We start from the raw sequence: 13,456 nt of genomic DNA on the forward strand, positions 1-13,456 counted from the left end.
AAAATACGGTACCGTAGTGAAATTGAATAATTTCCACGGCACACCTGACGATCACTCACGGCACACTAGTGTGCCGCGGAACAGTGGTTGAAAAACACTGGTATAACTCATTAACGTCAAAATAAACATTTTGCCAATTATAGTTTAATAATTCTACTTTCATTTCTTCCACAGCTTCAGGTGATTTTACTCTAAATTAGTAATTTGCTTTGTCATATGTAAATAAAACTGATTACTAATATCCAACATAGTAAACACTGGCAAATGATCAGTTATATCTGTGACCAACAATCCACTTTTTGTTTTCACATTGAATTTATTTTTAAAAATATTATCAATCAATGACACACTCTTTGGTTATTCATGTAGGACTTAAGATTAAGGGATAGAAACCTAAACCAAACCCTGCATTTATAAATTCTGTTTTAGTATGCTCATTATATTTCAACAAATCAATGTTAAAATCGCCACAAATAAAAGTAAACTTTTCATTGTGCCTTTCATACATCTCTAATATTTTCTTACTAAACTCATCTATGGATGAGCCAGGAGTTCGATAAACACAACTAACATATGCCCAGGTATATTACCCTCAATTTTAACACACATGCATTCTATCAAATTATTAACTGAAAATCTAATTTTATCAATGACCGTACATCTCAATCCAGACCTAACGAACAGTGCAACACCACCTCCCCTTTTGTTTAATCTATTCTGAATAAATGTTTGATATCCATCCAGCCTCAGCCTGGAACAATGGCATGCTTAAAAGCGTGTTTTCTTCATACACTGAATGAGTCTATTAAAGACAAATTGGCTCCTCTGGATGAGCCTACACTTTAAATGAGTTGATAACACTTACTGCTTGATAACCATTTCAGAGAGAGAAGAGGTCAGAGAAATGACAGGCTCACGGTTAAAACCACTTCAGCACCCGTTTAGAAAGCACATCCGCAAGTCTGGTCATTACATCGCATCCTGTCCTGTTCGCAAAGTTTTTCCATTCTGACATTCTAACCGACGGACCAAAGGTGTATCACAGGCTCATCCCGTTTTTAGCTTCCGGCCATTCTACATTTAAATAATTATTCTGTTCCCCTTTAGCTCTTCTCGATTCAGGCTGCAAACAAAATCTTATTGATAAATCATTTTTTGAGCAAGATCGAAACAGCCAGACTTCCCCTTTTAATGTGTTTGCTTTAAGTGGTGAAGCTCTGCCTAAGATACAGTAACTCATGGACCCAAGCCACTCCAACTTACAGTGTCAGGAAATCACCAGGAGACTATTTCTTTTTTTGTTTTTCCTACATTCCAGTCCACTGTTTTATTAGGTTCTAGCTGGCTTCAACACCATAATCCACACATCAACTGGTCTACTAATTGCCTGTCTTCCCGTCTACAGTCCGGTGTTGCTCCTTGTCCTGCAGCTGCAGAAGATTCTGAGTTCATCGATCTGTCTCTAATCCCTGAGGAATATCACGACTTCCAGCAGGTATTTAATAAACACAAAGCGCTATTCCTACCACCTCATTGTCCATACGATACTAGGGGTGATGAGGATGAGATGGTTGGCAAAGGGGCTTCTACCGAGAGCCCCTTTGCCAACCAGCCATCTGTACAACATTTCCGAACTGGAGTGTCGAGCCATGGAGAAGTACATCAGTAAATCCCTAGCAGCAGGTATCAAAAGACACTCGTCGTCACCATAAGGGGCAGGGTTTTTCTTTGTGGCTAAGAAGGATGGCTCCCTCTGACATTGCATCGACTACAGGGGATTAAAACCACATTTCTGAAAAAACAAATATCCACTTCCACTTATTTCATTTGCTTTTGAACCCGTACAAGAAGCAACAATCTTTTCTAAGCTAAATCTCCACAATGCTTACCATCTCATCCGTATTCAAAGGAGATGAATGGAAAACGGCTTTCAAAATGCCTGTTGGACATTTCAAATATCTTATGCCGTTTAGTCTCTCTAATTTTGCTTCAGTCTTCCAGGTCCTCATGAATAATGTCCTCAGTGATTTTTTGGAACATTTTTGTTTTCATCTATTTGGATGACATCCTGATTTACTCCTGGAAAATTGAGGACCACCACAGACACATCCATCTCATTCTCCAGCGCCTATTAGAGAACCGTCTCTTTGTTAAGGCTGAGAAATTTCATAAAACAGCAATCTCCTTTCTTGGCTACATTCTTGAGAGCTGGTAGGTTCGACCGGATCCAGGAAGGATAAAGGCGGTCATGGAGTGACTAGTTCCAAAGTCACGTAAGCAACTGCAAAAATTTCTAGGATTCTCCAATTTTTATAGACGCTTTATCAGAAATTACAGCCAAACCTCCACACCGTTAACTGCACTAACCTCTACCAAGATCACTTTCACATGGACCCAGGAAGCTGATCATGTTTTTCTCCAAGTTTAATTTCCATTTCATATCGCCCAGGCTCTAAGAACACCAAACCCTCCCGACGGTGCTGAAGAAACCTCAGCTTTCATTTTACCCCCCAGCTGTACATTTGGTGCGGTCACATGGGATATAAAAGACATTGTAAATCAAGCCTTACAGAATGAACCTTACCCAAGTAACGGTCCTTCCAATAGGACTTATGTTCCCACCTCCGTCTGTTCTCTTATTCACTGGTTAAATTCCATCAAGTTTTCTGCCCTCTCAGGTATTAGCAGAACCATTTCACTTATCTCTTCTGGTGACTGTCCTTACATAAAGACATTAAGGAGTTTGTCCTTGCCTATCAAGTCTGTGGTCATAATAAACCTTCTCTTCGACCACCTGCAGATCTGCTCCACCCCAGTGTCCCCAGCGTCCTTGGTTCCACTTCGCCATAGATTTTATTACCGGACTCCCCACATCCCAAGGTATGACCACAATTCTAACCATAATCGACCGTTTCTCAAAGGCATATCTACCTCAGGAGACTCCCTTCAGGTTTCCAAACCGCTCAGCTACTCGGCAAGCATGTTTTCCGGCTGCATGGCATCCCCGTGGAAATCCTGTCAGACCACAATTCATCTTCCAAGTATGTAAACAATTTCTTTTTCTTGCCCTAATTGCTAAGGTCTCATCTGGTCATCACCCCAAGTCCAATGGTCACACAGAATGTATGAACCAGGAGTTTGAATCTATTCTCCACTGTCTTTCATAATCCAATCCCTCAGACTGGAGTAAGTTTCTTCCCTGAATAGAATACGCTCACAATTCTCACATCTCCACAGCCACAGGCCACTTCCCTTCCTTAGGTTGCCTGCTTCCCCTCTTCCTTGAAGACGAGAAGGATATTTCCCTTACTTCAGTCAGCCACCATATCCACCATATCCAACGGTATAGACCCGTCTGGTCCAACGCCCTTTCAGCCCATCAGTGCACTGCAATCCGGAACCGTCGCTTCACCAATCGCAGACTCATACTAGCACCTAAATATGCTAATATTTAGCATACTATCTGTCTACCAGGACAGATAGTATGGCTCTCTTCTAGAGATATTCCATTAAGATCCATCTTGAAGAAGCTCGCTCCATGCTTTATTGGTCCATATGTCAATAAGGTCAGTCATCAGTCGTCCGTCTCTGGCTCCGTCCAAATCGCCGTGTCCACCCTATGTTCCACGTCTCCCAAATCAAGCCCATTGTTACCAGTACTCTGTACTCCCCACAAATATAGGAAAAACATCACAACACTGATATCTACTTCTTTGAGGTATATTGAAATATATTTAGAGTCAAAGAGTTCAAAGAGCAAAATAATTCAAACCATATGATCAGATTTCAGGGCTTGTGAACCTAGTCAGTTAAGAGCTTATCATTATGATTCCTGATTTGAAATTGTATAATTCCAGTATAAAAATGTATAACTTAATAGTTAATAATAAGACACACTTACAATTTTGACACTAATCATTGAGACACCGTGGTCATGAAGCTCATCTTCAAACAGCAAAACCTCTTCAAAGAACATGATGTGCTCTCGAGCTTTCAGCTTCTCTATGTCAATGCGCTCCTCTGTATTAGTCACCTTTATAAAGCCAGAGAGAAGTTACACAACATGAGTTACACATACTCTGTACTAAAAACATCTACAGAGAAACCTTACCTTTACAAATGGATAAGGTCAACAAGAGAGAAAAGATAAAGAAAGAAAACGAGGAAGAAAGAAAACAAGAAAGAAAGTGAAAGTAACCTTTATCTGGAGTTCTTCTCCTAGAAGCGTTCCTCTGTAATCTGTGGTGAACGTCCAGTCGAAAGGCCTCAGTACTTCTTGGGCGTGTTCAGACTCAGCTCTAAAATGACATCATGTTGACAAGGTTACATACGACGTTTATCTATGATATATGGTGGCCAGCAGATGCAAACATGCAACAAATGGTGAAACAAGCTGTGAAGTGGTGTATGACGTAAACTCCAAAACAAAAAAAACAAAACAAATGCTAACACAAAATTCTGCAACCACAAACACATGCCATGGAGGGCCGTATGGAGCCTCTGACTTAACAGAAGTGCAAATAATTGATATTCATTTTAATTGTATTTTTTTATTTATTTTTAAGACTAGTTGTGGGTTTAGATAGCATTTTAATACAGGCTACAGATATGTAAATGTACTGTTTATTTATTGAGATTATTTATGCTGCTAAATTTGATTCAATTGTTTCAGCATAAATAAATTAAAATATTTTAAATTGTTTAACATTTAAATGTAAAATTTATAGGAGCTGGCAAGTTTACTTTGTAAAAGTTCAAAGAACAATATTTATAGTTAAACTGTTTTGTTACTATAGCTTCAATCTGATGCAGAGTTTAAACTTTGAGTTTGAGCTCTGTTTGTTCACAAATAGAAATTAATAAACTGCAATTATAATTTATTGCTTTTTAGGATGGCCAATTGAACTACTCCCCTTCGCCCAGATTTCACCAACACATTTGTTTGCTTTCCAAATAAACATATAAAAGAGGATATAGTCAACATTCTAAAGCAGTTGTATTTCTTAGCTCTTGTTAGCTCATGTAAAACTAAGTAAACATTTTATGAAATATAACAAATGAAGGACTGAATGTGTGATTGTAGCTCACGTAGATTGAGCTTAAGGTTGCTACAGTGTTAACCCAAGCAGAGCTTTAGCGTTGGACTTAGCAGGGCTTCGTTATTAATCCAAGTTTAAGTTAAAAGTTGTATTCTCATGTGCACAGTAAAAACCTGTTTCCTTGCACAATGAAAAAGTTTCAATGCCAGCCAAAAAAGTAGAAAAGTAGTTCAGATTAGTTTGCTTTGGTTTGATTGGTTGATCCCAAAACACCATAAACCAAGATTTTAGAAGGGAGTATTTCACTTGGTACTTAAGAAGCTGGATATACGCAGTATAAGATGTTGCTTTTACCATAAATCAATTACATGATTATGTTCAATGTATGTTGGCATGTTTGTGTCTTACCTGCTCTCCTGCCATTCTTGAGCACAGGCCACCTTCACAGTGTCTTCCATATTGTTGACTTTCTTGAGAGCATCAACAGCATTAAATTCAATGCCGTAGTGGTCTGTGTGTTGGATCCGCAGAACATTATCCCCATACAACATCTCTGGGAGTGAAGGCATGTTCAGTTCATCTGCTAATCTGGCCAGGCAAAGAATAAAAAGTAACATTTCTCATTCCTAATAAATTTTGATGTAGCCACAGCTTTGATGGGCACACAGCAATGGGCAATTCATTCATTGCAATATTCAAAGAAATATTCATTAGAAAATAAGGGAATGAGTGTGTCTGTTTGTATATGCATGGTTATGTTAACCATCTAGAACAGAGGTGTAAACTCCAGTCCTCGAGGGCCGATGTCCTGCAGGTTTTAGATGAGTCACAGGTACAAAACACTGGAATGAAATGGCTTCATTACCTCCTCCTTGTGTAGATACCTTCTCCAGATCCTTGTTAATGACCTAATTATTGTATTCGGGTGTGGTGCAGCAGAGGCACATCTAAAAGTTGCAGGGCAGTGGCCCTTGAGGACTGGAGTTTGACACCTGTGATCAATCTAGAATCTGTCTTGTCCAGCACTTTTATTTTGAAGATGTTATACAATAGAAGTTACAACCTTCTTTGATCTTAAACTGGTAGAACATGTAGGAAATGGCGAAAACATAGATGCTGGGGTAATGCTTTATTTGAAGGGGTGTGCATAAGACTGGCAACATCTGTCATGAACATAAAGAAGTCTTTATGAATGTTTATGACAGTTGTCATGAAGTATCATTCAGTAAGTAATGACACTTAATGTAAAGTTGCTCTAAAAGTTGCATTGAAAGTCCATTAAAAATGCCAACTTTGCATCATCGTAATTTACAAAATCATACAAAGTTGGCACTTTTAATGGACTTTTAATACAACTTTTAGAGCAACTTTACATTAAAAGTGTCATTATTTACCAAATGGTGAAACTTTTAAAGCAGTTGTTTTTATTAGCTCTTGTTAGCTAATGTGATAAACTAACGCTCATTTAGCTGTTGCTTCTTATAAAATCAAACCAGTAAAAGAAGGTAATATTAGTAAAGAAAACAATGTTTTTCTCAATGAGTATAATTCTAGTATCCTATTGACATGTTATGAGATGTTATGTAGCAAGACAAGCAATCCATAAATTAAGCTACGTGAAATGATGTGTAATGACACAGGAAAGCAACACAAAAAGAAAGTGCTGTGCAAAAACTAGGTTATGTAAGAAAGACCTCACAATGTAGATTAGGTTTCTAGTTGAGGTTACTGCTATCTCACAAGCGCTAGTCAATAGCAGTCATGAAGCCTGATGCAGTCGTTATACCCCAGCTAATTTTAATAATTTTGGCAGCATTTTGGGCTTCCATTAGAAACAAGAAAAAGGAAACCTTCTGAATCATGTCAGCACTGTGCTTAAATCACCCACTCCTGGCAAAACATGGTTTCCCACAGTGTATTAGGAGTCAAATGGCCCTCCCCACCATTGGGCTCATGAGATATTGTGGCACCTGCTCGTTCACCTCAGAATTTGTGGATGTGTGGATCAAACACACACCACCATTCAATCAAGTAGGCTGGCCTCTCTGTTGACAAAATTTGTCCTTAGCACAGGCCTTAGTCGGTCACTCAGGACCAGAACTTCCCACCACAAGATCAGTTTATTTCCTTCAGCCATTAGGCTGATGAACAATAGTTAAATGACTGGCATAACAGCCACTCTATCCACACAGCTACATAAAATGTTAAATAGTTTTAGAGAAAGAAAGCAAAACTGCAACAATGGCACAGTTAATTATCTAAGTTGCATCACAATCACACCTGTTGGTGTGGCCAGCAACATGTAGGTAAGTAAGTATGCAAGTAGGTAGATAGATACGAAGGAAGAGAGGGAGTGAGAGACAATTCATATAGGAGACATCTTCAAGTTCTCAGTATCAAAAAGGAAATTTTCACAAAGTAATTAATATAGTTATGAAACACACTTCCAGAAATGTATCTCAGTTTTTTATCGATAACTAAATTTGTGGACAGGTTTGATTATTAATGATTAGATTGTTTTGTGTGTAGGTGCAGAGGGGTGTTGCCAACACCTGGAGTACATTTTCTATCAATAGCCCTATTAGATGTATTCAAATTGAGAAAAATTTTGATATATTAAATATTTATTTTACCAGGGCATGTGGTGCCATCTTCAAAGGAAAAGCAAAAAGTGACCTAGATGTTATCACAGTGTAATAAGTGTGAAAAAATGCCATTAAAGTTTAGAGACATACCGTTCAATGTCTTTAGATTTCATGATGTGGTTTTTTGCCGCCGTCACCTTCCATGATCCAAAAGTGAAATCCTGCTTACTGCTCTTGAAGCCATGCAACATCATTGCTAAAAGGGATACAAACAAGACAATTAGGTGATTTAAAAATGTTTTAGTAGCAGAAAACAAAACTGTTTTGGTGCGCTATCCACAAAAGAATATTTATTTTGCTTGTGCATTTGTCCAGGACCGCATCAGGAAGGGATGGGGCACCCAAAAACTAGAAAATAAAATATCTTTTATCTGTCAATTGTCTCCTAATCAAGTTTGCTACTACTTGCATGAATGTGTAGAGGAGTAAGTTTCCCTTAGTTGCTGGTAAGTACTGAGACTACACCTGCTTTCTGCTATAAAAACCAAACAAAAAAAATTAAATAACTGCTTGCATTTTAATTGGTTGGAGTGAGGCAAGAGGGGCTTGCACAACTTTGTGCATATTTACATTTCAAACTTACAAAGTTAGTGATTAAACAATTAATCACTAATGCCAGACTGTGATTAATTTGATTACATTTCTAACTGATTTATAACACTAATTCAAACACACATTTTATTGTTCTGATGTTGGTTTCAACCTGCTGAGCCTGATGGGCTTTCTGGAGGTCAGAAAGTTGCAGTAAACACTTTGTTTTGTCACTTCAAATACTTTGCAAATTAGTTTAATATGCGTTTTATTGGAAATGCAGGCACAAAGGGGGTCATTTTGTGTTTTTTGTGCCGGTCCCAAGCCCGAGTAAATGCAGAAGGTTGCATCAGGAAGGGCATCCGGCGTAAAACATCTGTCAAATCTGACATGTGAATCAAGAATATGGTCTCCAGTAAACCGGATCGGTTGAGGCCCGGGTTAACAATGACCGCCATTGGTGCTAGTGACCAACAAAGTAACAGTGGAAATTGGAGTACTGTTGGTCAGCAAAGAAGAAGGGGAGGAAGACATGATCGTAGGCAGAGAGAGATGAGAAAAGGTAAGAACTAGGTAACAACTTTGAGGGAAAGCTAAAGAGTTGGCTGACATGATGCAGAGGAGAAAGGTGGACATATTGTGTGTCCAGGAGACCAGGTGGAAAGGCAGTAAGGCTAGAAGTCTAGGAGCAGGGTTCAAGCTGTTCTACTATGGAGTGGACAAGAAGAGAAATGGTGTAGAGATTATCGTAAAAGAGGAGTTGATCAGGAATGTTCTGGAGGTGAAAAGAGTGTCAGGTAGGTTAATTAGCCTGAAGTTAGAAATTGAAGGCGTGATGCTCAATGTTGTTAGTGGTTATGCCCCACAGATTGGATGCGAGTTAGAAGAGAAGGAGAAATTCTGGAGTGAGTTAGATGAAGTGATGCAAAATATCCACAAAGGTGAGAGAGTGGTGATTGGGGCAGATTTTAATGAACATGTAAGAGCAGGGTACAGGTGATAAGGACGTGATGGGCAGGTTTGGCATCCAGAACAGGAATACAGAAGGACAGACGGTGGTAGACTTTGCAAAGAGGATGGAAATGGCTGTAGTGAATACTTTCTTCCAAAAGAGACAGGAACACAGGGTGACATACAAGAGCAGAGGTAGAAGCACGCAGGTGGATTACATCTTGTGTAGACGAGACAATCTGAAGGAATCCAGTGGTAGGTGAGAATGTTGCTAAACCATACAGGATGGTGGCGTGTAGAATGACTCTGAAGGTGAGAAAGGTGAAGAGGGCAAAGGAAGAACCGAGGACAAAGTGGTGGAAGCTGAAAAAGGAAGAATGTTGTGTGACTTTCAGGGAGGAGTTGAGACAAGCTCTGGGTGACCAGAACATGCTTCCAGATGACTGGCCAACTGCTAATGCTATTAGGGAGACAGGTAAGAGAGTATTTCGGTATGTCTTCTGGAAGGAAAGTTGACAAGGAGACTTGGTGGTGGAATAAGGAAATGCAAATATGGGTACAGAGAGCAGCCAAGAAGAAATGGGACAATGTGAGGACTGAAGAGAGTCACCAAGAGTACAGGGAGATGCAGTGTAAAATGAAGGTAGAGGTAGCTAAAGCCAAACAAGATGAATACACTGACTTGTATAGTAGGCTGGAGAGTAAGGAGGTAGAGAAGGACTTATACAGGTTGGCGAGGCAGAGAGGTAGAGATGGGAAGGATGTACAACAGGTGATTTAGGACCAAGATGGAACTTTACTGACAGATGCAAAACGTGTGATAAGAAGATGGAAGGAGTACTTTGAAAAGTTGATGAATGAAGAAAATGAAAGAACAAAGAGGAGAAGAAGCTGCATCTGTGGATAAGGAAGCAGCAAATATTAGTAAAGACGAAGTAAGGAAGGCATTGAAAAGGATGAAGAGTGGAAAGGCAGTGGGCCATGTGACATACTTGTGGAGGTATGGAAGTGTCTAGGAGAGCTAGCAGTAGAGTTTTTGACAAGGCTATTCAATGAGATCCTAGAGAGTAAGAGGATGCCTGAGGAATGGAGGAGAAGTGTGCTGGTACCAATTTTCATGAACAAGGGAGATGTCCAAGATTGTGGCAACTACAGAGGTATAAAGTTGATGAGTCATTCAATGAAGTTATGGGAAAGAGTTGTTGAAGTCAGTCTGAGGTCAGAAGTAGACATCTGTGAGCAGCTATGGTCAAGGGCGTAAATCTCATCTCATTATTCTCTTTTTTTTAAAGAAAAATTTTGGTGGGGGGTCAAAGTTACAGTAAAATGTGGTTTAAATTCTTGTGTGTTCAAGCTGCACCACCAAACATGACTAGTAAGTAGCAATGAATAACAAATGTGTTTTTCTCAGTAAACAACTTGTTGAGACCCATAGAAGTCAAACTAAGATTCAAATGTTGCTTAGATACTGCTCAAAAAAAATAAAGGGAACACTTAAACAACATAATATAACTCCAAGTAAATCAAACTTCTGTGAAATCAAACTGTCCAATTAGGAAGCAAAACTGATTGACAATCAATTTCCCCTGCCTTTGTGCAAATGGAATAGACAACAGATGGAAATTATTGGCAATTAGCAAGACACACTCAATAAAGGAGTGGTTCTGCAGGTGGGGACCACAGACCACTTCTCAGTACCTATGCTGTCTGGCTGATTTTTTGGTCAGCATTTCTTTGGAGGGCTGCACAGCCCTCCATGTGCTCACCAGAGGTAGCCTGACTGCCATTAGGTACCGAGATGAGATCCTCAGATCCCTTGTGAGACCATATGCTGGTGCGGTTGGCCCTGGGTTCCTCCTAATGCAGGACAATGCTAGACCTCATGTGGCTGGAGTGTGTCAGCAGTTCCTGCAAGATGAAGGCATTGAAGCTATGGACTGGCCCGCCCGTTCCCCAGACCTGAATCCGATTGAGCACATCTGGGATATCATGTCTCGCTCCATCCACCAACGTCACGTTGCACCACAGACTGTCCAGGAGTTGGCGGATGCTTTAGTCCAGGTCTGGGAGGAGATCCCTCAGGAGACCATCCGCCACCTCATCAGGAGCATGTCCAGGCGTTGTAGGGAGGTCATAGAGGCACATGGAGGCCACACACAATACTGAGCCTCATTTTGACTTGTTTTAAGGACATTACATTAAAGTTGGATCAGCCTGTAGTGTGTTTTTTCACTTTAATTTTGTGTGTGGCTCCAAATCCAGGCCTCCATTGGTTAATAAATTTGATTTCCATTGGTGATTTATGTGTGATTTTGTTGTCRGCACATTCAACTTTGTACAGAACAAAGTATTCAATGAGAATATTTCATTCATTCAGATCTAGGATGTGTTATTTGAGTGTTCCCTTTATGTTTTTGAGCAGTGTAGTAGGCCTCCCCAGCCATTGTTTGACTCACTGTGTTGGTGTTGCGATATTGTGCCCAACTGCTTTCTGGGTAACACACACTAACTGACACGCTGCCGCCGCCTGGCTCCTTATCAAAACGTTCGTAACTTTATTAAAGAACAACAACAACAAAAATAATCAACAAAACGTGTTCAAATTAATGACCCAATAATAACCTCAGTAATTATTGTTTCAACAAGGTGTTGAGCAATTCTGTGCGTTTCGGTTCCATAACCAAAAAAATCTAGCACCGCTGTGTTCATGAGGCTTATTAAAGATCACAAAATAAATATCAAGCCTGCAAACCTGATATCGTAACGGACTGAATGTTAACGTAATCCCTGGTCGGCTTGAGGAGCCGACCAGTGAGGAGGCGCCATGTTAGGGTTAAATCAACACTGATGTGTGTTAAATTTCAACTACTGAGAGTGTTGATTCCACTCTATCACACATAACACTTTCATAAGTGTTATTTTGACACGATCAAGAGTGGACCAGTATAGACACTTTCAAAGTGTTAATTCAACTCCCTAAGAGTTGAAATTTGCTGTGAACAGCTTACTATTCATAAAGAGGAGGTAACTGATGAGGTTCCATTTTCAAGTATATACAGCGGTGAAAGTAAGGGGGTACAGCAGGGTACTGCATACCCCTAAAGGATTCAGCGGGGGTACGCAGTACCTGCAAGAGAGGGGAGCGGCTGTCTGCTGTAAAACATCAACGGGTTCACTGTGAAGCCGTGACTGATTAGTTTTTCAAGAACAATCTAAAACACGACTTAATCAGTTAACTTTTTTTCCCATTTCATATTGTTTCTGAACTGTTCGTGTTTTGCTAGAGCAGCAGTGCAATATGTCGATCGCTGAAGGTTTTGAGTTGATCTCGGCATCAGGTGACAAACTGAACGCAGCCAGGAGGCTGAGAGCAGCATGTCCTCCTCTGATTGGCTTAAAACGTTCATAACTTTATTAAAGAACAACAAAAATATCACCAAAACATGTTCAAATGAATGACCCAACAACAATAATAATCTCAGTAATTATTGTTTCAACAAGGTGTTGCGCAATTCTGTGCGTTTCGGTTCCATTACCAAAATAACTAGCAGAGCTGGAGTTAAAATTAACTAATCAACCACCACTGTGTTCATTTAGCGCTTATTAATGATCGCAAAATAAATATCAAGCCTGCAAACCTAATATCGTAACGGACTGAATGTTATGTTTTTAACATGGAGCATTGAGTGCAGGCGGTTGCCATAGCAATGGGTGTGCTTAAATAACAGAGAGAGACGGAGAGTAAAAAGGTGCGAGTGGTTTAGAGTTGATCACCTGTTCARGTTATTTTACTTTTCTTTACCTTTGCTGTGGCTCATCACAGCCGCTGTAATTTCTGAATGTTCAATAAACGACAAACTTGTACTAATTACCTCGTTCTTTGTGAGTATACGTCATTTACAACAAGCAAACACAGTAAATATGTTTCATTAATGTCTAACAGACAAATGGCTTCTACCGCGATAATTATGTGAAATTAAATTAATTGTCTAATATAAAAAATAATTTGGTGCTTTGAACTCAGAGTCTGAGAGACTTTTCCTTTATCAAACAATTTTTTTGCCTCTCTTTTAGTGGAAATATTGATGAGACTTTCTCCAAAATAACCTTTTTCAAACCTTTATAGCTCCACTGTTGAAAATAAGGCTCTAATATTCACAAATGACAGTGAAATAAAATCCAGTCCAACATCTGGTTTGAGGTGATTCCTCTGGAACCTGTTGGAGGAAAAATATCCCAACTTCATAAGATGAGCTTTAACCTAACAGAGCTCTGTGGTTCCTCCTGTCA

The 13,456-nt window shown here is 39.6% G+C and overlaps 1 protein-coding gene across 4 annotated transcripts in view; it reads right to left on the bottom strand.

Annotated features, from left to right (window-relative positions):
* The window catches only part of tiprl (TIP41, TOR signaling pathway regulator-like (S. cerevisiae)), a 36,255-nt gene that overhangs the window by 19,410 nt on the left and 3,389 nt on the right, over positions 1–13,456 (bottom strand). For 3 of the 4 annotated variants that reach the window (XR_001777254.1, XM_017308536.1, XM_008428656.2), the window contains exons 2-5: positions 7,775–7,880; positions 5,448–5,627; positions 4,199–4,298; positions 3,902–4,033 (exon numbers count right to left, since the gene is read on the bottom strand). Coding sequence is in view for 3 of the 4 variants with exons in the window: in XM_017308536.1 (XP_017164025.1) it covers positions 3,902–4,033; positions 4,199–4,298; positions 5,448–5,627; positions 7,775–7,878 (516 nt within the window). In the remaining variant the exon portion in view is untranslated. Of the gene's footprint in view, positions 1–3,901; positions 4,034–4,198; positions 4,299–5,447; positions 5,628–7,774; positions 7,881–13,456 lie in introns of those variants that run through there. The other variant, XM_008428658.1, reaches the window with a different exon arrangement.

This window comes from Poecilia reticulata, linkage group LG14 (genome assembly GCF_000633615.1).
Source record: "Poecilia reticulata strain Guanapo linkage group LG14, Guppy_female_1.0+MT, whole genome shotgun sequence".
In the NCBI taxonomy this organism is placed as follows: domain Eukaryota; kingdom Metazoa; phylum Chordata; class Actinopteri; order Cyprinodontiformes; family Poeciliidae; genus Poecilia; species Poecilia reticulata.